The 24,972-nt window shown below is 37.0% G+C and overlaps 1 protein-coding gene across 1 annotated transcript; it reads left to right on the forward strand.

Moving 5' to 3' along the window:
- The first annotated feature begins 14,209 nt into the window (after positions 1 to 14,209).
- LOC127958557 (growth arrest-specific protein 1) lies at positions 14,210 to 17,061 on the forward strand. The gene has a single exon (XM_052557455.1). The coding sequence runs from the start codon at positions 14,758 to 14,760 to the stop codon at positions 15,538 to 15,540; it is 783 nt and encodes a 260-aa protein (XP_052413415.1). The 5' UTR covers positions 14,210 to 14,757; the 3' UTR covers positions 15,541 to 17,061.
- Positions 17,062 to 24,972: the final 7,911 nt, after the last annotated feature.

Raw genomic sequence — 24,972 nt, forward strand, 5'->3', positions numbered from 1 at the left:
ACATGTTATTTTAAAGTCCTATTTTTTTTATATAAAAATAAAATGTTTTAACAGTAATATTATCTAAATCTAGTTTGAAACTGAAGCAGGATACAATACAGCATAATGGTGAGAACTGACAGCACTAATCTTGATTAGTCGTCACACTCTTCACATCTCTAAACTAACATGTGCTACACCATCAGTTGCCTCACTTGCACTTACCAGCAACAGAAAGGTTGTCTTTCTGTGCCAGCAGTAACTGACCTCTGTTCTTATGCAGGACTTTAAATCCTATGAGATGAAGAACTAACTAGGATGGGGGATGGGGGATGGGGGTTGGTTGTTGGACAGCAGGCAGAGAGACCTTTAGTCTGATATTATCCAGTCATCTGCCCCGTCCACACACCTCCATGTTGACAGACAAACTGTGCCTCTGCTAGCCTCATCTATCTTCATTGAGCCCTAAAGAGTGATGGGGAGTAAGCACCACAGGACAGAAGAAGGTCTGGATTGTTCCAATGTTATCTCAGACTGGCTGGGACTCCTTGTCCAGTGGCGGCTCTATTTTCCTGGATCTCTGAGGGAACTGTGTTTGAATAACTGCGTGTGTGTGTAAGCCCACCATTTTGTTCACAGGGACTAATGTAACTCACTAGACTTTCTGTCTGTAGATCATTCTTTTGAATCAACAAAATCTGTCCATTTTGTCTCTTGTCTTTTTTACATCAGGGCACTTTCAAATACTCTTACACTCACCACACTTTGTCTGTTTGCTTCTCCATGGATACCGTACTAGACTGTTATTTCCCTCTCTTACCAAACGTGCTCACAAACTGCATTACAGCCAAATGGAATAATAAAGTTGGGGACAAAATAATAATTTCTCCACCCTCTGCATGGATAATGCTCACGGAACTGGCTGTTGTACATGTTGTATCAAAAAGATTGTTGTTTAAAGACAAGCTAGTAAATCAAATTTCTCTCCAGGGGTTGTTAAACATCCCCCAGCAGGCCACTGCAACGCCACACTGCATTCCATCAAGTTAAAACCCAGCTAAGGGCCAAGGGCGTAAAGCTCACTCTTTTCACGTACACCCAAAATCCCTGAAGCTAAAGACATAAACCTTTGCTTGCCATGGAGAAGAACACCTGCTTGCCCTTCCGAGTTGGCTCATGGAACAATAAAGCAACAGAAATGAAAGGTGCTGTAACTAAGGGCATTTTACTTGACTTTTTTACTTTAGTCACTCACTAAAACCCAGCCAAAGAAAGATATGCCAACAAACACAAAAGGGCACAATTGTGTTTTTGCACACTTGAAAGGCACTACAGGAAGGGAGAGCTACTTAAAAGGATAGCTCATCCAATAAATGAAAATTACCCCATGATTTACTCACGCACAAGCCATCCTAAATAGGTCTGCAGGTGTATATGATTTTCTTCTTTCAGAAGAATACAATCTGAATTGTATTAAAAAATGTCCTTGCTCTTCCAAAGCTTTATAATGAAAAGGAATGAGTGTTGGTAGGCTACTCAATAGTTCATTAGAAAGTCCAATAAACTGCATCCATCCATCATAAAAATGAATCCTATATAATTTGACATAAAACTTTATTTCTTTTAAGCAGCAGAAGTTTCCTAAAAGTAATAATTTAATTTGAATCTAACATTGTGATTCTACTGGCATGCATAGGGTTTTCCAAAGAAGAATGGAGTGAGTAGGTCATAGTAATGCTCACTTTCTAATGCAATTGCCCTCGGTGTCAATAAACTTATACAGTCAAAACAATCATTGGCACTATTTTTACTCTTCACTGAAGAATTTGTGACTGTTTGACTTTTAGAATTTTGGATGAAAATATAAACATTCATTCAATGGCAGCCTTTAGTTCTCATAGTAACATAGTACATTCAAAAGAGTGAATGTACTATGTACACTTTTCCCAATTCTTATTCTAGGCATATTGATTTCATCTAGCTGTAGAGGTTGTGGAAGGGGTGGGGGTCAATGCTTGTTATAGGCAGTGATGTCATGCCTGGTGTTAAAACTCAAATTAGATCTGCTTCTTAGGCCAAAGACAGAAGGATCTGCCATGACAGGCTGTGGACAGCTGTGTGAACCATCTAAATCACACCACAACTAATAACTTCATTTAAATCAACAGACAGATTGCTTACAAGTAAAATGTAAATACACCGTCGACAGACTTTCACTTTTGCGCTTGGTCTGCAAAACTTATGATGGTTTGTTTTTTCAACTCAGATAAGAGTTGTTACAAGATACATTATGTACACTGAGACATTGCGTCATTTAACTGACTCGCGTCTTTCTGAACAAACAGAACTTTGATTTGATTCACTCACTTCATAAATGGTATATTAAAAACAACCATGGTACAGTTACTGTTCTGCAGTGCATAGAATCATAGGATAATACTGCCATATCTACTTTGATATGCTACTGAATAATTTCCATATTCATGTACCATGGGATTTATATTGTACATGTCTATGAAATATGGTCATGCATTGTTTCAGTTTGATACTGATCTACGGTGTACTCTTCATTTTAACCTTTTGATCAGAAAATGTTGCGACCTGCAGAAGCAGTTGCTCACAAGCTTCAAATACAAGTATTGAAATATTCTTTATCGCTGTCAATCGAAAGGATGCATTTGTGGGTTTGATTTTTAAATGAACTTTTTGTAATTCAGCAATTGCTTTAGTTTACTTTGTTCCATGTTTATTCCCTGTCCAAAAACCCCCACTTGCGGTCTTTGCTCTAGACTGCTTATATTATGTATGAATTTGGCCCAAGTGTTCATGTGAGCATGAAGATCACAAGTGTGTGTAGAACTTTTCATTACCTGATGGGACACACTTATAGTGCTGCTTTATTTATTTTTTATTTTAAATTCTTTGAATTTTAAAATAATCTTCTAAATGTATGTTTAGTAGTCCCTAACAAATGACACAATTTAATTTGTGGTGTTTTTGATTAAGTGATAAAAAGCAGTTGCAAATGTTGTACAAAATAAATATCACCACTAATCATCTTTCCACCGATAAATCGTGCAACACTTTGTTTTACTACTAACTTATAATATCTAATTTTTATTCAAATTTAACTTAAATCGGAAAGGTTTCCATGACCTTTCGCAAAATCTTGGCAAAAAGTCTCACAATTTATTTCCAGAACATGATGCTTGATGGGGTACACTCTGGAGCATTCGAAAGCCAAGCCAGCTGACTTGCTGCATTGCTGCCTTATCAAGCAATGACTTTGTAGGTTGCGTTTTTGGATGAAGGTACCTCATTAATTTTGGACAAGCTTCTGAGGCAGCATAACGGTTTAAAGATCTACAACAAAATAGAATGGCCTTAGGCCTTAATGAATATTTAATCACTATAATACTGTTTTCTTGCTAGAAATAACATCTAAAGAGCAAAAATATCGAGTGCTTTCGCTGACTGAATTCCGTACTCTTGCGAATTTTCTCATCATAAAGCAGATGTACAGACAATGCAATTAAAAGATTATTTTAACAGTGTATACAGCTTCAGTGATTATAAAGATAATTTAGTTTTTTTTTGAGAGTGCTTGAACTCACAATAGATCAATGTTAGTGATAATGTCACTTTCTATAGGCTATATATTCGCTGATCGAATAACCGTGGAAAGGAAACGTTATATAATTATCCATTTCTAACATTTTTATTAAATTGTAATCACGTTAAATACAAATGAATTAGCATTAAACTCTTTTTTTTTCTCCTACATGACACCCATGTATGGTTCTTGCCAAAAAGATGGGTTCATGATGTTTAATACATTTGGCTGCTTTTAGCCTTATCCTGGAGTTGGTTCACCCTCCGCCTATGCTTAAGACACCATCTTTATTTTTTTTTTATTTTTAGTTCAACCATCACGGAATGAAATGCACAGGATTGTGGTATATCAAAGGCAGCGAAGGATACACCAATGCCTTCAAAACTCAGATGAAGGCATCTCATGAGACAGTAAGTGAAGCTAACTTTGTATTTGAACATGCCTTAATGCCTTTCTACCTCAGAATGCATACTCAGAAGGCAGCATTTTTCAGTTTTCAGATGCAGCCATAGTGTGGATTTAAAGTGCGTTAAGGGCACTGCGCTTTGGCATTTATAAGACATGGGACAGTCTGGCGCACTTACCTGCTGTCGGCCACACAGGCTCTCAAGTGGTCAAGAATGGAAGTGTTGGTATTTGGACAGGGCAAATATTTATGGATATATGCCACTCCAAACGATTCAGGGTGCGAGTGAACTGTTTAGTGATTCTGATCTAAATAGCAAACTGTTTTAAAACGTATTGCAAACCTGTTGAGTCGATTCATTAAAATGTATTCCAAAAAATGATTTATTCACAATTCGACTCGTTTTAATTCTAAACGTATACTCCACACATGATTGATTAATGGATTTATCCCTCTGCAAAAAAAGTATTTACCAGTGACATTTTACTGGGGCACAGTAGATTTTACTGCTTGTGACTTTGGCAACTGTAAAAAGTCTCCCCGATGACGATAACAACTACAAGAAATGGTGCACAAGTTTTCAAAAGTTGAGTTTTTAACATGACATGCACTGTATAATTACAAGTAGAGCAACATTTGGAAAAAACTGCAAATGTATAGGGACAATAAAAGCATATAAGGTAAATATTTACTCAAAATAACATTAAAAATGTGTTCCATATCCCTGTTTTGAGTGGCCTACAGTTATTATGTTTGTCATAAATCCATAAGACCATTTTTAGTAAATGCTTCAAAGTATTATGTAATAATATTGACATGATTGATGTTTTTCATCTTGAAACAGTGGTGGTCTCACACAGTCTGAATCAATTAAATGTTGCTTTGCCAATGGGATGCCTTGTCCTGGGGCAAGATCATAACACGAGTCCAATTAATAGTCTCCACAGGAGGCCACAATACAAACATTCCACAAGTGTCTAGCGGCAGGGCACTGTGTCTACTGTGAATCCAAATCATACTGCAATGTTTTCATTGCGGTCTCAGCTCAAGTGGTTACAGTATTCTGAGGCAGGCAGGAAGAGCGAGACGGATGGAAATGCTAAACAGTCATCCTAAACTCTCTGCAGACCACTTGCATGGCTACTTGCATGAGTGCAAGTGTTCAGGTCAGTACTCAAAAGTGCTAGTTTCATGCTCCACGAACAGAACATTAACTTTCAGTTCATGAGAGGGAAGTTTTTTGCAAATTTGCACACTGACATATCCGAGTACGTTGGAAAGCAACCCGTATTAGTACCCTGAATACTTTTGTTTCTCTTTAGGATTAATGACTGGTGACAGAAATCTTGCAGTGAATTGTGCTTGTATCACAGTACAATTCCCATTGCTTATGGGAGAAGAGAGCAGCTGAGCTTTCCATTGTTTATGAGCAGCACTGGTGTGTATATCAGAGGCTGAAGGTGGTCCGATTCCTTAAGGAGTGAAGAGGTGTGTGTGCGTGTGTTTGTGTAAGAGCTTGGGAGGTTGTGATTAAAGTATTCTCTGAGAGGAAAGACCACCAGGATGCTGTGCATGTATTTTTAAGTGAATATATGCTCGTATGAGTGTGTGAAAGAAAAATGGAGGAAAAAGCCCATTAGCTTTATTCACAGTTACTTGATTAATAGAATCTTTATTTATCTGTATTGTGATGAAAACTGAACTAGGTCAGACAATGCATAGACACCTGCATGTGATTATACATTTATGCATTTTCTGTACACAAGACTTTTTTTTTTCTTCTTGAAAATAATATGGCTGTCAGCGACTGTGCCAAACTGTTGATCTTGACCTGCTAATCTGTAACATTGGCTGCTGTGCTTCCAACATCCAACATTCATTAATATTGATTATTTTCTTCATAAAACATGACCATTTGCAATAGACTGTTACCAAAGTTCCACCAAACTGTACCAAGCTCCTCTGCAAAACCATAATGTGCACAGCATTTTAAATGTGAAGTAAACACATAAAGATGTAGAGATAATTCTTGACAAACAGAGACTGTGATATGTTTAGCGCTGTTGTTTGAACATGTTACGACAACGCTGGCATGTTTATAATATTTATGAGTTGTAATGCTCAGAAAGTAGCAGTTATGCAAGGACAAACCCAAACTGATATCAACTGTTCTTTTGACTGGATGATAAGTGTCTCTAATAATGATGTTCTGTTATAGGCCTTGTGTTTGTTTTCAGCACTAAGCAACCATGATGCTGCAGGCACTGAAAAAACATGACCATTGGAAAGCATTGGCAGGTTCCTGCGGCAATAGTTTGACTGTTTTACACAATATAAGGTAAATAATCACATTTATTCATCAAAAAATATTTGCTTTTGATGTTTCCAATAGCAGGCCAAAGGTTCACCATAAAAAATTACTTATTTTAGTTAAAGTGTCCAAACAGTGTTTTCATGTTGTGGATAATTTCTGTTTCCTGAAAATGATTGATACAAGTGACAAATTATTTCAAAAATCTCTCGCATTTATTTATTGTTAAAGTTAATGTCTATAGTGTTTATGTATCTCTATTATTATATTTATCTATATAATCATTAGACATGTATGATATATTGGTATTAGTTATTAACTAAAATATTTTTATTTACATATTTACATTGGCAATTTTTACATTGAAGTGACCCGTCATATAACCCTCACTTAATGTTAATTTTTAAAAATGCTAATTATAAAATATAAACAAAAAAAAAGAAGGAATATATTCACAAAAGATGATTATATTATCTGTAGTGTATATTATATACATGTTGCGATGTCTAAATTCACTTGCAGCATTTAAATGATTTGCAAATAATAGAGAAATGTAACAAAAAATAATAATAATTAAATAGAGCCCTGCATATTATACATGGGGGGCAATATATTATGTCCATGAATTTAGAATATGTTCCCTTGACTTATTAATTCATCCCCTCATTGTATATAAAACTGCACCATTAGTTTCAGTTAATTGCAAATGTTCACTGGCTAAAACCGACACTTGCACAAAGTTCGTTCGCAATGTAATTAAGAGAGCATGTCTTTCATAAGGCCTTAAACTTGAAAAGCTGATTTGAAACATCATGTACTACCATGTGCAACCATGACAGAGCAATCACACAACATTACAACCCATGGTAGAAAACTGCAAACTCCCTGCACATAAATCTAGCGTGATGTTAGTAACCTCAGCCTGAACCGTACTCTGGGAGGAAAAGAAGCAAGTTCCTGATGGATTACTGAGCAATGACCTTTAGGCACGAAGTGATGAATATGTCTGAAGACATCTGTGGGACTCCAGAGTCATAAGCAATGGTCTTAGTAGCAGAAACCAGACACTAATGAGTGCATTATTGCAAAATACCAGCATCTAGATATTGTCATTAACCGAGCTCAGCTGAGAGTGTAGTGATGAGTGTTGTGTGGGAATTTTTAGGCGTGTACTGCAAATGAGCATCTGTTTCTTGCAAAGTTTCTTTAAAGAGTGTTTTTCGTATTGATTAGCGACAGCTTGAATTCTTGATAATTTATAATAGTAACAAATAGGATTCGTAAGACACTGTGCTATGTGAACGCTGAGCATGCATTTTCTCTGAGTGAGATTTATGCAGCTGGGAATTTATCACTTGGCTAATAAGGTCACATCTGGTTGCAATTAAAAACAGCTTTATTAATGGATGCAGTAAAATGTTATCGTGACACAACACTTTCCTGCATATTTCTTTCATCTCTGTCAATAGCAGACACATACAGGCAACACATTTATAGGTGCTGAAAGAAACTTTGGATGGTCAAAATGTATGGTAACACATTACTAGAAACCTTACCCATAATAAACATATTCATAATTTACATTACAATGCATCATGTATTTTCAAAAATAATTGTAACCTAAGATAAAATGCATTATAATACAGTTGTTTGTTATTTGTGTTATACTTTTTAAAGGTGTAAAAATAAATGGATACATATGATGTATTAGAACTATGGTTATGATCATTAATGTGTTAAAATGCTTCTATATTGTAAGTGTTTAAAGATTATATGTTTTAATTATATTTAGAAATGTGTTTATCTAGATCAAGACTAAAAGAAAGGGTAAGTTAGAGATAGTAGCAGCTATTGTCTGTAACTGCCCAGCTGCCTGTTATTAACCTGAGACTCTGTTTACAGCTAGAATCATCCTATGTCAAAATAAGGTCATGTTTTGCAAGCACAGTCTTGCTTTTTCTACACATGGTTATGCTTAAAGCAGATAATAGATTAGTTGGGCTAAGGGTAATGCAACTAACAGAGAAACCAGTCAGGTTCTGATAATCATACACATACAGAACAACAAATGCAAACCCACCCTATTATTCTAGGCTATCCCGTAATAACCCCACACAATAATTTGCCATGTGTGATTCCATGAATAACCAGATATTAAATGTCTAATTGCTATTTAACAGAATTTATTCAGCTCAATGCATAATGTGACTTTATAGTGACTGTAAAAGCAAAGTTCTCACAAAATTTCCTAACCCAAAGCTATTTAGATGATTCATTCCTCTCATGGGAGTTGCGACAATGTTATTTTTTTTAATAGATGATTGTGGATTGCAGAGTTATTAACTGATTATGTGTGTATGCAATGCAATTGTATGACTTTACTGAGCTTTTTTTTCTGAGAGTTGGAGCAAAACATTAATTTCAAAACACATAATAATATAATGTGTTATACAAAGTGTTTTGTCATTGTTTTAAGACATACAATACTAAAAGAAAAAAAATGGGGTCTATAGGGACATATTAGATTATTACAGTAAAATAATTATATTGTACAAATATTTACATTTAAACTCACTTAGCTAACTTTATTTGAATATATATTAAACTGTATTTGATTTAAGGTGAAATCTGAATTTTCTCTAGACCTTAATATTTATGTGAAAACAACAAACTTACTAAACCCAGACTCTTGAAAGATTGTATCCGTATACCCATTTCTGTATATTACCAAATAGTCATTATTCTCTTAAATCTTCTTAGCAACAGGTAAATCACATTTAATGGAAGACTCTAGAGAATGTGACTGTTCTTGTAACCTAAAACAGAAACTGTGTTGCTTGAGGGCTTGACACATGTGACTCCTTTAGCATATGTCTGTGGGAAAGAAAAAAGGAGAGAGAGAAAGCAAGTGAGATGCAATTATGTGGGCCTGAAGTGATAGCTGATATCATCTAATCAAAGCGGTAAAATAAGAAGGGCAGGGCTCAGCTCCACAGCTGCCCAGAGCGAAACTTAGCATTTCTCAGAGGAGAAGAGAACGAGAAATTGTTCTTAAAGCTCGCAGATGGGAGTTTAGGGGGGCAGGGGGGGGGGGGTGGAATCTGGCCAAGAAAAAGGGGACTAGGAGATTTAACAGTCTCCCCATATCTGTTTATTTAGAGAAGAAACCATTGTATGATTCGGTTATTCTAAGCATTGTGGCCCCATTACACTACAGGGGCCGTGGCCGTAATGTACCAAAAGGGGGAATAATGCTAAAGGTTTCACATTACCTACCCACTTCATTCTTTACATCTCCATAACCAGACAGGTCAGGTCAGGCTTTTTGCAACAACTAGGGGCAGAGGGCAAAAGGATAGGGTGGTTGTGGAGGTGGTGTCCTGCATGCCATTTTTGACACTTACCCTTAACGTCTCATGGTTACTAAAGGTTCAGTGAGCTTGTGTTTTACACTTTCCCAAATACCAATACAGGGCAGACAAGGTGTTGGAAACAGGCTTCAGAAACTCGGAGAACATCTTCCCACCCGACCATAGCCGCATCTAGACAGGTGTGGTTGTATTTTATTTGGCTGTGAATATTTTATAGTCTCTAAACTAATATGCTTTTGCAGAATTCATGTAATGACTGCAGCTTGCCAAAAACATCAACAGATTGGCGAATTAACTATTGTGGAAAAATAGCAGAGTAGTGCATAATTGCATGTGGGTGTGGGAAACAATATACGCCAGTAATTTAGTGCAAGTTTTAAGGAATTACTCATCTGAATTATTTATACACCTGACCTCGTATCCAAAGTTTTAATCGAAACGAAAAAGTCTTAAGTCTGCGTTTGCGTGACTTTAGCATTGTGCTTTGATTTCTAAATATCATTAATGCCGTGAAGAATGTTTGTGGTTGCCACTCGTTTTTACTGTCAGGCTTTGTTGTGTCTCATGCAGTAAAATTCTTTCATGCTGCACTCCATGTTTGTTGGATTAAGGTCATGTCTGTGAGGGGTTATGTCTTTATTGGCCGGCCCCATATGCACATGGCATTCTTCCCCTCTTTGCAATGGTATGACGGGCCCTTAGGCCTGTATAAATAGTCACTTATAGTATGGGAAGGCAAGGGGGCCATGTGTTGGAACAGCTGGTCTGTCTGTGTGTGTGTGTGTGTGTGTGTGTGTGTGTGTGTCTGCGCGCGCACGCTGATCAAAGGAGTTGACTTGGCCATGGGTTCAAACAGGACTTGGGAAGATACAGTATCTGTCTTCCTATCTGGTGTCAGTCAGAAGATGGGATGGCAGCTGATGGCAATGCTGGAATGGAATGAGAGGGAATGAGGGAATCAACATCCTCCCTGACTGCAAAATTAAAGGCTGGATTCCAGAGGACACTCTACATAGATACAGATTATCCTCCCTCAAAAGCTCAATGGCTTAGTGTTGGCTTTGTATTATTCATAAAAAAGAATTATGAAGCACAGTTACGTCCAGGTTAAAAAGACGATGCTTTTTAACACTTTAAAGTGGTATTGGTTATGCTATGCTGAACTTTAAAATTTGTTTCTCAGTCGCATTCAGCAGTAACTCATTTCTAAACAGTTCTGGACAACAGTATAGGGCAGCTGTCTATGTCTCTATCATTGCATTAACAACAGTTGTTGGTGTGTTTAGAGCCCCAATAAAACCAAGAGCAGCTGTGCTGTGTCACAACTTCCTGTTATTATACTTACAATCATAATTTTGAATCTTACAAGAACCAGCTAAACAATTACAATCCAACAGTATAAACTGAAATTAACATTATTTTTCTATTTATTTATTGGGGAATTTGTTTATCCAGTGGGATCTTAACAGGTTTTCAGAGGATTCGTATTTGGTCCATATAGAATGGTACAAAATAGGTCAAAAATTCCATTAGGAATACTTTAGGGTTTATTTACAATTGTTGAATGGTGCTAAAACTGTGCAGCTTGCATGGCAAGAAATCCAAAAAAAAAAAAAAAATAAAAAAATAAAAAAATGTTGATGCTTGATCTGGTCCTGCTGAATCCCCAATGTTTCCTGAAAACTATATATATTTAAAAAAAAACATTATTGGATGAAAATGTTGATTTGTTTTTTTCTAAAGATGTTGTTATGTTGTACTGTTGATTGCCGTGCTGTATGATTTGTTCATGTTCATGTTCTGGCTGTATGATTTCCATGTTTTGTTTTGTGAATATTGTTCCTCCACTCCAGCCATGATACAATGTAAAAGGGTAAAAGTGATGTGAGTTTATTCTAATTACAGCACGGGTGAGTTTTTGTTTGGGGTCATCCGTCAGGGTCAGGAATTTGCAACAGCACCCCATGGATTATTGTAAGGAACCTGTTTCTCATTAAGGCCTCCAAAAGTGTTAGAAAGTTATTCTTAGATTAGAGCAAAAACTAAGTCCATGGACACATTCTTTTAGCCATATAAAGTTCATGTTTTTTAAACATTTTAATTTGGCAGTGCATGTTAAACTATAAAATTATATTCATAATCTGTGACTTTTACATTATAACATTTGACTGTAACATCTGATCACAGAACAAAATATTAAAGAAACAAACATAGACATACACTAATATTTTAGAATGTGGAATAAGAAGAAAATAAATGTCCCGTTCATTTCAATAAACCTTTTAACCAATAATATGAATGAATCCTTACAAGAATATACAAATCTAGAAATTGATTCTGATTGCTTTACTTTTGCTGCATGCCTGCACCAACACACATTAGCTCTCATCCAACACTTTCCATCAAAATACCATATTTTTGTTTATTATTTTATTTTATGCATGATATTATAAACAAGTCAAGCTAATAATGTTGACCAATTGAACATTTTCTTAAAAGAGCAGGGAAGGATGTCATTTGTGTTGTGACTTCATTGTGTTTGCTATTAAATGTATTATAATAATAATAATTGAGGCATTAATCACCATTTAAAGCTGTATGCTGTTAATATAAATGAATCCCCATTTAAAGTAAAGGCATGCAGCTCTTTCTTGTGCGAGCATCTGGCTTATTTAAATTTGGCCTGCCAAAGAAAACAGTTGTTTATAAATGTTTTCCTCCCTCTGCTTAGACCTCCTTTAAATAAAAATTATAACTTCAATGAATTCATGTATTAAGAGAAAATAGGGAGAATGGTATTTGATGCCCAATGGTAAAGACTTGTTGCTAAGGTGGTTGTTGATCTCACTGTTAGATACAGAGTGAAGCAACTATTATCTCTAGATCAAATCATTGTGCTTTAAAGACTTTTGACTCATGGGGTATAGAGTTCCCTACATCCATCACCTGGAACTGGTGCAAAAGCGTCATTGTCAGATCTGACCATCCGTAACTGACATTGAGTTCATTGTTTAGGGTCAGATGCTCGCTGCACAGTGGCCTAAAGGTACATTCCTAACTCCAGAGTAGTGTTTGAAACACAAACCCTCTTTGTGCTAGGTGGACCCACTGATCCTCAGTCCTAAGCATCAGCAAATGTCCCCTTTTCACGATCGAGTGTGAACTTGTATGTTATCATTTTACACATAAGGAGTCCACCTTTTTTCATGGCTCATGGGTACATTTTATATCTGAACCCACTGTCGATGTTGCTGCTAGCCAATGTCTCTTTTTCTATTGTAATTGACGAGACACGGTGCAGTGAGCCAGGAACTATCATTTTCAAACACATTCCTTGCCTGAATCAAGCTGTAATAACATTCGCCCAAAAAGCATTTTCAACTTGCTGTGATATGTAAGAATTTATTTTATAAGATCTTGTCCAAAATGACAAAAACTAATAAAATTAATTCTGGCATGCATGGTAACAGCTTTGTATTATCAGCAAAGGCCAAATGTTAATTATATCTCTTGAAATAAATTAATTACAGCTGCAGGGACATCTGATAAAAGAAAACTGACTTTCCACAACGCAATTGTTACATTCCTTCATGAAAACCCTGTGTAGTTAGATTTAATGAGCATGGATGGAAACTCACACTTGAGTTGCAAAAAGATTGACTTGAGGGTTGACTTGAGATTTATAAACAACTGACTCTAAATTAGAAGTTACATTAGCCTACAGAAGTCTTTGTGTCTACAAGAAAACTTTCTCTTGTTTACCCTACTATATATATATATATATATATATATATATATATATATATATATATATATATATATATATATATATGCTGTATACACTACTGTTTAGAAGTTTAGTCAGTAATTGTTTTATTTTTTTTATTTGTGTATTCAGCAAGCATGCATTAAGTTTATTAATAGTAACAGTAAATACATTTACAGTATCACAAAATATTATTATTTTAAATTAATATTTTTTTCTTTAAAATTCTGCTGTCATCACAAGAATACATTTATTTTTAATCTAATAAAATATATATTTTTAGTTTAATAAATAAATCATTGGAAAATCTTATTGAACAGATTACCTTAGACCCTATTTACTTTTATTTTTTATTTAGTTTAAAATAACTGAAAAGCATACATTGCTTGAAAAAGGCATTCAACATTTTGGATAGGCTACTACTTGCCTTTTTTGCCTAAAAATACTAGCCTAATTAAAACGTAAAAAATGCAATCCTGTTCAAGAAGATTGCTGGTTGTTTGTTCTTGAAAAGAAACGGCCGATTCTCGAGTTTCTGATCAAGTAGGCTATTCGTACATAGTGACATAATAATCTATGATGCTGCCCAAGAAGGTCTGAGAAACGACGGTATAGTTGGGCTTTCTAACCCACGTTCTGCTCTGAGGTAATCCAAATCTTTTGGAGAGAGACCATTCCTGACCCATCATGCCCCACCCCCATTCTCCCGCCCCTAACTTGACGTCGAGATTTGCAACAACAAACGGTCTGACCAATAGGAATCACTAAAACTTCCGCAGGAGTAGAATGGATAAAGCAAAACTAGCGGGTCAGAAAGGGGCCAGTGTGTGAATTTGAACGCCGTGTTATTATCTGTTCGCGTCCCGGTGCGTACTTAATGACGGACGACAAGCGCACACCCGTGAATATATCAGTTCAGGCGGGGAAGCGTGATGTTAGTAGCTCTCGAGCGCATTTGGATGTGAGCGAGAGGACGAGCTCGTGAGCTCCTCACTTCTGCCCACAAGAAAGACGAGGTGGAAGGAGGAATCACCGCACTGTCACACGGACACGAACCGCGAAGATGGAGTGAACGACCCGTTTGCTGGAAATAGCACTTCTCGTAATTCAGGCTTCATTTTAAGAACATGGATTACAGGAAAATGTCTTTATAGATTCACCGCAGTTGTGGAACAAACTTTTTCTTTTGGATGGACCTTGCGAACATGATCTGAGCTGGGGGATTTGTTTCCCTCTCTAGATGCAATGGAAATATGAAATATGCATGCTTAAAACAGACCTGACGCCAGCCAAACGATTACAGACTTCGATATGGCAACTTGTGCAGGTTTGGTTCGAGGCGCGCGCACATTCATTTGGCCCTTCGCTTGTGTGCTTGTGTGTTTTAGTTGTTTTTCCGTCGCCTCCTCCAACCACCACGGCCGTCGGCTGATCTGCTGGCAAGCTATACTGAACTGCCAGTCGGAGCAAGAGTGTCATTACGCTTATGACCAATATTTGCACGCCTGTGACTCGATCCTGAGCGGCCAGAGGAAGAAGTGTCCCAGTCACTGCATCTCGTCGCTGGTGCAACTCAACCTGACCAAGAGCGGCCCGGCGCTGGAGGACTGCAGCTGCGCCTCGGACCCCCGCTGCCGGGAGATCAAGCGAGCCATCGAGCCGTGCTTACCCAAAACCAGCAGCATGGGTTGCACCGAAGCCCGGCGCCAGTGCGAGAGGGACACCCAGTGCCGGAGCGCAATGGGCGATTATTTACACCACTGCGGGAAACTCTTCAGCGGCTCCAGCTGCTCGAACCCGTGCCGCAATGTCATCGCGTACATGCGCAAACTTCCCAAAGCTCAACTCCTGGATACTTGCGTCTGTGATGGCCAAGAGCGGACTATCTGCGAGTTTATCAAATATAGTATGAAAACGCTTTGCTTTGACTCTCCCCCAGTGGATGAAGAAGGCTCCAGTGGGTTGGACGATGATGAGCCCGATGATGAGTATTACCTAGACCCAGAGCCCACGATGAACACAGGTTCAGCTTTTGTGGCATGTTCTGTTTTGACTGTGGTGGCATCCATTTTGGCTCTAGTGCCGCTTCCTTGATCACTTTGAAGTCGAGTTAATGATCTGCTCCAACGGCTGTTCGGGAATAGTGCATTTGGTCATTTTTCTTCTGTTTTCCACTTCGTTTATGGCATGCTGTTTAAACATTTATTTCATAAAACAATCTAGTTTTTATTTTTATGTGTAGCAAGCAATCCAACAGTGACCATAATTTTCAACATTTATTTGGTATTCATTAGGTGCTTTTTTTAAGTTACCAGTGGCTTTCCCAGTGGTTGCTAGTATATATATCCCACTTTTTTTCTAGCAAACTTTCGTATCTCACTAGTTGCTGTTGCTTTTATTGATCAATTGTAGTGACACGTCAAGAGTAGCTACTTTTGTAGCCATAAAAATAAATAAAAAATTAAAGTACAAAAGTACTGAAAAACCAGAAGGCCAGTGTGTATATTCAGTTGAAAATCTGAATAGATTCTAATAAGTGTTTGAAAAGTTTGTGAACCACAGCTCCCCATAGAAATTAATGGCAGAAAATAAATAAACAAATAGACAATTTCATACCAGTGACAACTGATTAGTTACTTGACATTACTTTGATAGCTAAATTACAAGTAGGCTAACTAATGAATAAATACTAATTCATGAAGAATTCAGTGAATTGAAGAAAAGGTCATTGTTGGATTACTTGCTAGCAAATAAAAAACTACTAGTAACATTAAAAAAAAAAAATAGTTTGCTTTAAGGAATAAGTGTAAACATAGTATGACAATATTTTTCTCCAAAGAGTACAGGTTAAGCTTTGTGTGACATTGAGGTGCAGTTCTTATCCAGAAATTGTCACATTGTAAATGTGTCTTGATTCACTATGCAAATGAACAGTTACCGATTCGACCCAGGTGAACAATGCCTTGTCTAGTGAAAGTTTTAATTATCAAGCTAAAACTCTGATTCTGAAGTTAAGAGCAGGGATACAAAATACTTTAGGTCAGTCGACTGCCTTAAACACCAACTTGCCTATTATAAGTGCTATTATGTAAAAGACAAATTTATTTCCTGAAAGATATAGAAAAAGTTTATTTTGTTACCTAAACATTTTAACAGCGAAAGTTGAAATTATAAAACTGTGCACTGCCAATGTAAAACTAGATTTTTTAAAATATGTAAAGTATTTTTATAAAGTTGCAAATGACTTTGCATAAGTAACTTCTGTAAAAAAGTGTTTGGGATGCTGGAATGAATAAGGAGTAGATCTCTATGTTAGCTAGTAACGTTTGACACACCTTATGAAAGTCCCAGAGATTCAAGAGAGCAAACTTTATTTTTGTCGTAAAATAGCCGTCAAAACAAAGGGTGGTGATTCCAGCTTTAAAGGGAAGTTAAATGTTTGTTGTAATTATTTTTCTTTTAAGATATTGTACAGTGTACAGATTTCCAGAGAATCTTTTAATTGTTATCTAAGATGAACTATTTACTGTGTAGAAATGTCTAAATCCACTGTATGACTGCCTCAGTGATGTTCTTTTTATAGAAGGCATAAAAACTAAAGTACAAAGACTCAAACCGAGTATGTGCAGTTTTTTATGTTCCTTATATTTCATCGTGTCATTACGAAGTTTCACTGTATTGACCCCATGCACAGATTCCAGTGCTGAATTTAGAATATGCTAGCTACCACAGCAGAGCTTTTCAGGAACAGATTGAGTATCGCACACAGGAGCTTGAAGCGCTGACACACGACTTAGTAAACACAAGTGTTTGCTGAAGGCATAAACTCTGATATTTGGATATCTTTAGAATGGGAACACAAAAGCGCGAGTGGCTTTTCCCTGGGGTGTCCGTGTTGCATCTGGGCCAAGACAGACAGAGGTTTATTTATTTTGCGATCACTGTGTTTGCTTACAGGCCTTTGTCTGCACGCCGCTACTGCAAGTATAAAGCCGGACTTTAACAGAACAACACAAACTGCAAATTGATTATATTGTGACAAGTTCTATATTTGAGTGGATTGATCTTTTTAGATGCTAAAAATGGAAAGCCGGTAGAAATGAACTGTCAGAAGGGTGTGGACTGTGTAGGATAAGAGTAAACTTGAACGTTACTGATTTTGATGTTAATTTTTCCAAAAAGCAAGTTAATTTAATCTGCAGTGTGACTGGTGATCCTTGCTTTAACCAGCTTCATAAGAGAGACTAATGGTGAAAATATGTATCTGGGATAAGTTATACAGTACATTCATAATACCAGCAAACCCAAGTCGGTCTTGTAAATACTGAACCCTTAATTTAAGTTAAATATTTCTTCAATTGGAAATTTGCAGCTTTTTTTAAATTATATATATTTTTCCCTGTAACATATACGCATATATTTCTTTATACATTCTATATATTGCTGTTGCATGTATTTCCCTTTTATACATGAACAAGCTATACATAAACAAATTTGTGTCAAGTTCTCTGTAACACGTAATGGCTTGCTTGATGGTTAAACGCCTTTTTTTTTTTTACAAAGAAACAAATTTGATGTTTGTGGGTTTCCATCTGGGGCTTGTGGGTGCATATATGCATATTGTTGCCTCCATGTCATTTAATCATATAGGCATCTCTCTGTCTCAGCTCCATGCTGTTAAAACCCACCACTCTCATTCTCCCACTCTTGTCACCAGGGTCTTCAAATGGGGGTGATGGTTGCAAAATGTTTTATTAGAGTGGGGACAAGGGCCCTTCAGCCAGCTGAATGGAGGAGAAGTCGAGTGGCACTTTTGTCATGGTAATGCTAAGCACATAATAGTTCAACAGCACAATGCCCAGGCACTTCATTCCTCTAGAGCTCGCTGACACCTCTTCAGAGCCGAACCACAGGGTAGCATGTGGGAAAGATCCTCTGGCCCCCCGGTCCACATACTCTATGCAGTCCCCACTGCTGCCTATGTTCTTCATCATCTTTGGGGGGTAGTCGAAGACCACATTTTTTTCTCTCTTGCGCTCAGTTTCAGTCCATGCAATAGAGCCCAGCATGTGCCGTATATGAAATAATGAGAGTGCCGTCAGAATGGCCAATCGGATGAAAAAATTGAAATCAAGCATCTAAACTAGTCATGTCACTGTGGCCTCTTCAAGAAAAATATGGATTTTTTTGCTGTAACTCTCCTGCAGTGGCATTGTGAATGAAGGAGACTACTGCCATGGAAGTGTATTTCCAAGTAATGCATTTGCATTTAATGCCTTTAATTCTCAATGTTTAATCCAGAGTGTACAGTTTGACAGTTAGTTTAAACGAGAAATCTGATTTTAAATGAAAAAGACAATACAAGAAATTAAGAGTTTCAAAAATCCACTTTAAATGTTTATTATTGTGGTAACACTTTAGTATGTGGACCAGTTCTCACTATAAACTAGTTGCTTATTAGCATGCCTATAAACGTCTTGGCTGTTATAAAGCACATATTCTGCATGACCATAGTCTACATCCCTAATCATACCTAAACTTAACAACTACCTTACTAGCCATTAATAAGCAGAAAATTAGGAGTTTATAGAGGCAAAAGTCATAGTTAAGGGTTTAACAGAAAGCATTGGACCTTAAAATAAAGTGTGACCATTATTGTTAATTATTTTTTAAATGTTGTTTTCAGTGTTCACATTCAGTGAAGGTTTTATTTGAACAAAATTCAAAACATTAATAGTTGCTTCATTACTAATTTAGATAATGCACCAATTGTCTTAAGACTGTACACTTCACTTGTTGTGTTTTCAATTACCTCTTGGCAAAAAAAAATAAAAAATTGTTCCACGTCCAAGAGGTACAGGAATACGACAGGAAACCTCACAGCAGGGCTTTCGAGTTATATTTCAGCAACGTTTTGCAACTATTCCTTAGCCCATAAAATTTCAATACTTTGTCGTAGTGCTCAAGCATATTTTCAACTGAAGGATTGTTATCAAACTCTTGAGAAATGATGTGATAAGTGATGAGACATATAGACATTTGGTATGGCTGAGCCTGGGCTGAGCATTGAAATGGAAAGCTCATTGCATAGGATTTAGACTAATCCTTTAAAGTTAGCACAAGGTATTTAATGATGAAGTTGCTGGCTGAGGCCCCTTGTAGTCTTATTCCTAAGTAACAGTTGCTTTCTAAATGATACGACGGAAGGTGTGAGCTGGTCTCTGGTGTTTAAACATCTTGTGTGTTTATTGGTTGTTCGATATGGATTTTGGACTATTCTTTCTTTTTTCCACCCACACTGCACATATGTTCCCTTTTGTACTTGAAGAAACTTCTCTTTTCTTTGTTCTTTGGTCTTTAGAGACAAATCATAGTTTTTTTTTTTTTCCTTCAAGCTGCCACTTTGATTTCATCAGAGTTTTTGAGTTCACGGCTCTTTGAAATTAGTAAAAAGACCTATGTCCTGGCTCTCTCGAGGGGTCTGCTGCTTTTCCCTGGGTGCGAAAGCTCAGGATTAAGCCGGTCACAAAGAGATCATTACCTGAGAATTCACTAAGAGCATCTCCTAAATCTGCTCCCTGTATTTAGTGCAATAGAGCAAGCTTAATGTCCCGTTCTTATATTGTTGGAACACTGGAAATAACTCCTACCATTTTTGTTAGCGTTGTTGTAAACACTGACATGAGTATTGGTGAAAGTGAAGCACGTTTTTTCTTTCTCCATGGCATTAACCAAAGACATTTTAAAATGGCATTGCCATAGTTCAGAGTTTCCCAAACTTTAGTTTGCAAACAAAAATTGCTGAAGTTAGTAATTAAATCTTAAAATATAAAAGTGAAATAAATTAATTATAACATATAGGCAATAAACCAAATAAAACTGACTATTATTTGACATTGGGGAACCCTGAACATGCTAATCTGGTGTTATATTATAGACATTTTAATTTAAAATCTCAGGGGGTATGTAAGGCTGACAAAAAATGTGAATTTCTGCCTTAGTTGGTCACCAGTATGTACAGAGAGCGTTCATCCCAAAATGACAACATTTACTCACTCGTATGTTGTTCCAAATCTGTTGAACACAAAAGAAGATATTTTGAAGAATATTGGTAACCAAACAGTTGCTGACACTTCCGTAGTATGGAGAAAGAGAGAGAACATTTTATTTTTTCTCTTTTTCAAGAGAAAAAAAGAAATTCATACAGTTTTGGAACAATGTGAGGATGTATAAATTATGACAAATTATTTTGGGTGAAATATCGCTTTAAAGCTCATTGATGAACTATGATGTAGCATGATAACATTGTGTTGATTTTAACTGACTGTACTCCAGCAATTTAATAATACAAGATTGCAAGTAATTTCTATTAATTCACATGACATCTGTGTGAGCTGTTAAACTGACCAAAGTTCAATGTCCATATGTTACGGCTGAGCTCTAAAGAAGCTAGTTGTTTTTGTATTTTATCACTGTTCATTCTTACCGTGAAGTTTATTGAACAGCTATACAGGTAAATGAGAATAATGAAGTAATTAATGCATGCTGTAACAGTTAGCTCTAGTGGAACAGAGGGACTTCGATCACTCTTAAGGGAATAATGGCAAATGAAGGAGACGTTTGGCCGCTTGTTTTCACTCAGGAGGATAATGAGGTGATGGAGGGAGAGGTGTTTTTTACTAGAGCAGCCCACAGCCCATTTTTTGTACCAACAGCCATAAAATCCATCTGACAGGCAGCACAGGGGAGGGAAGCGTGCAGACGCAGGAGAGTAGAGAGAAAGGAATGCTGGGTAATGGTTCCAGGGAATGAAAAACAGCACTAAATCTGTAAAGAATTACAATCTTTGTGTATGAGAAACAACATTTTAAAAGCAGAAAACTGGCGCATGGGCCGCATTCTCTTGAGGATTCCTCTGTCATTTGTGGCATTCAGATAAATAAAACTGAATTATTTTGTTAAGTGATTTATTAAACAACTCAAAAGGGTGTTCGAATATGACAACATATCTTTGTTGGTTTTAGCAATTGCTTATGCTCTGTACAAAGCCTTTGTGTCTGACCCAGTATTCAAATGATCAGGCATAACATGGCCTGCTCTGAATTGCTGGCAGCAAGCAGCTGTTTCAGGCACACGATTACACCCGCAGAAGCAGGAGTCATCATCCAGCTTCTTCATCCGACCACAGGACAAATAAACTATCCCACAGACAAGCAAAACACAAGCGCATGTCGAACAAGGAAGGACACAGAGGCTGAGCGAATAAAGAGGAGGTTTTCCACTTGAGCCCTGCAGACCTGTTGGTAAAGAAGGAGCGTGTGTGTGTGTGTGTGTGTGTGTGTGTGTGTGTTTGTGTTTTTCAACGAGAGGCCACTGACTTAACATTGACCAAGCGCACTGGGCCTTCTCACTTACAACCACACAATACCTCATTCTGTCCTGTCGTTGCCATTATGTCTATTTACAAACAGTGAATACTCCAGCTAAGACTCTCTCTCTCCTTGTGTCTACAGACTCTCTCATAAATATGAATAGGAGGAAAGTTTAAAAAATGAGCACCAAAGGGATCGATCGAGGTAGAAAGGGTGTCCGAAAGAAGAAGAAAACTTGCTGACACGGGGCATAACTTAATTTCCACGGTCACAGGGCAGCTGCGAGGAGCAGCCTGCTGTGGAGGGCCTTTTTTACTTCAATGGCTCCACTGACCCTCAAGAGCAGCTCAGTCTTCATCCCAGCTCCACTCCTATTAAAGGAAGTGACCAGAAGGATTTAAAAAAACAAGTCATCAGTGGCAGTTTCCTATTGATCATCCCTCTGCCTCAAGATGTGTTGGTATGTGATTTAGAGATTTAACCCCTAAGCAGATGAAAGTAAACAAGCAGCAGCACTGTTTAAGGAATGAAAGGGTCGACTGAACTGTGAATGAGATGGCAGTTCTGTGTTTAAATGTTTAGATTGTTTCAATTCATTTAGATGTGTGTATGAAGAATGAATAAGTAGTAAATAAGTATATTTTATTATTGTGTTATCACCTCAGCCTAACTTTCCAGTTGTTTCAGTGTTATTAGTATTTTAAAGCAGAATATTGAATAGTATACAATTTTTAACTATTTATATATGATTTATAACTATTTGTTGATAGAGTTACCATGCAGTGTGATATTTGTTTGTGTAAAGTGTAACTTACATGTCCAAAAGTTTCCACATATATCTTTTGGAGTGTACTATGTATGCTGCTTTCAAAATGTATTTTAAAATGGAATTTTCTAAATATATATCACATCACATCACATGCATCACATAATGCAAATGTGAATCACACCTGAGGGTGTCTGGAACATTCCATCACTCATCTGTACTTTTCAAACCAGACAGTTTAGACTGCACCCTGCAGTTAGATTACAGACTAACTTACCTATAACTCTGGATAACAGCTTTGATAAACATGTTAACCTATTAATTCCCACATTCCCAAAATAAATGCCAATACCTCTGAACATATAATCTTCTTAGAATAGGTTTTTTGGTATCAAATGTTTTTTTTTTTTTTTTTTTTTGTCAGTTTAGCTTTGAAATGTGACAATTATGACAGCGAGTAACACACTGAATTAAACATGAAATTATCAAGTAAAACATACATAATACGTACTACAATAATTGTTTTATTTATAACTTGGAAAAATCATTCTTTACAGTGTACGCTGGAAGTCTAACCCAGAGCTGTGGTTTTCGGTATGGTAGTAGTCAGTTTCAAATGAGTATTTGTTTCATTGAGAAACAGTTCTTAAGCTCCCTACATGTTGCGTTAACTTCCCAGGAAACCTACAAACTTTGTTTTAAAGCAACCGATTATGCTTTATTGCCAGATGTCTCAAACAGCCTACATAGAGTCAAGAGCGCACTCGGCAGCGGTCACCATGAATTACAAAACAGAACGACATCAAATGATTAACTAAGTGCAATATCAATCAAAGACAATAAAATGGAGAACACAAACAGGGAGAGGGAATGAGTAAAGAAAAGCTTGAATAGAATACATAATGAAGCCCTAGCAAGGGAGTTGTTAAGAGTTAATAGTCTCTCAGAAACTGAATGGGGGCTGGGGGTTTCACTCTATTAAGTCGACCCCCAGGGCCATGGGCCAAATTGCACCCAGTTGTTTTCCTGAAAGAATTCATCCTTCACACATTCATTTCCCCCATTATGTTGTCTCTTTTCATGGCAAAGGCCATGCCAGAGTACCCATGGTTTGGGTTAGTGACTTGGTACAATCTGAGAGAGTGTTTACGTGAGAGAGAGTGCACAGAGAGGTTATAAATATGTTAAAATGGTGTGCAGATTTAAGTGGCTTTGTATAGCAAGCACAAACAGGCTCTCGGTATAATGAATTCAGTTGGAATTGAGTTATTTTAATTATTTTAACACAAAAAACAGTAGATTTAAACCTAAAGACATTTCCATAGAAGTCCATAATTTTAAATCCACAAAAAGCAATGAACAACAACAGCAAAAACAAGATTATCTATAATCTGATTATTTTATTACCTGCTTATTTAACGAGTTAGCTATTTATTAAAAAATATATAGATATATTCAGTACAGTACAGTACAGTACAGTACAGTAAGGCTACATTTAGGTTCCTATAGTGGACAGAATAGGAAGTTAAAGATCAAGCAGCTGGAAAAAAGGAAGACATAATTTCTTTGGCTGCTGTGAACAATGAAAATCACCAGAAACCCAACGCTGACATGAGAAGACAATACCTATAGCTCTGGGGCCAGCTGCCTTGAATCAGACCTGCTTCCAATAGGCAACAACTGCAGCAGAGAGAATCAAATATTCCCTCCATCCTTCCTCACGGACACATATATGGACCCTGTCACTGTTTTTTTCACCCTCCCTTTCTCCCTCCTGTCAAGGCAGGAGCCAAAATAACAGCCTATTTGTGCTCTCTCACTACATCCCCTCAGGACAAGACTGATTGGGAAAGAAAATGTTTGGACTCTAGTCCCCATTTTTCTTTCATAATCACTTTCCTTGATAAACCTGCTCCAGCTGGCTCTTTCCCAGGCAAAGTGCTAACTGCAACCTTTCTGTTTGTGTCCCAAAAAAACTTTTGGAACATGTCGGTGACTTCATCCTGCATTTTCGATACAAGCCTGGAGTAACGATGACAAACTGAATCCTGTTTATCAGTATTATGCCATGTTCAGTGCAACACTGTTGATGTGTGAACTGAGCCTAGATCTGGTTTTTATTTGCCTCACAGTTACAAACCAAGTCATTTGTTAACACATTTCTGTGGTTGGAGGTGAGTAAGTGAATCATTGGAATGTACTGATATACTTTAGCAATGTGTTTTCACTTTGATGAGACTAATTCATTAAATATGAAACCTAACTGCGTATTGCCTCCTGTTTTGGTTGACACCTGAACATATGTAGGTAGTGGTATTTAGACAATAATGCTGGTTGCCAATTTTTGTAAACAGAAAAGGACGATGACCCAGTGTGTAGCTACTACTG

This window comes from Carassius gibelio, chromosome B5, assembly GCF_023724105.1.
Source record: "Carassius gibelio isolate Cgi1373 ecotype wild population from Czech Republic chromosome B5, carGib1.2-hapl.c, whole genome shotgun sequence".
Lineage (NCBI taxonomy): Eukaryota > Metazoa > Chordata > Actinopteri > Cypriniformes > Cyprinidae > Carassius > Carassius gibelio.

Bases quoted from the DNA above. Each gene is read 5' to 3' on its own strand.
- LOC127958557 (XM_052557455.1), top strand. From the start codon at position 14,758: ATGGCAACTTGTGCAGGTTTGGTTCGAGGCGCGCGCACATTCATTTGG.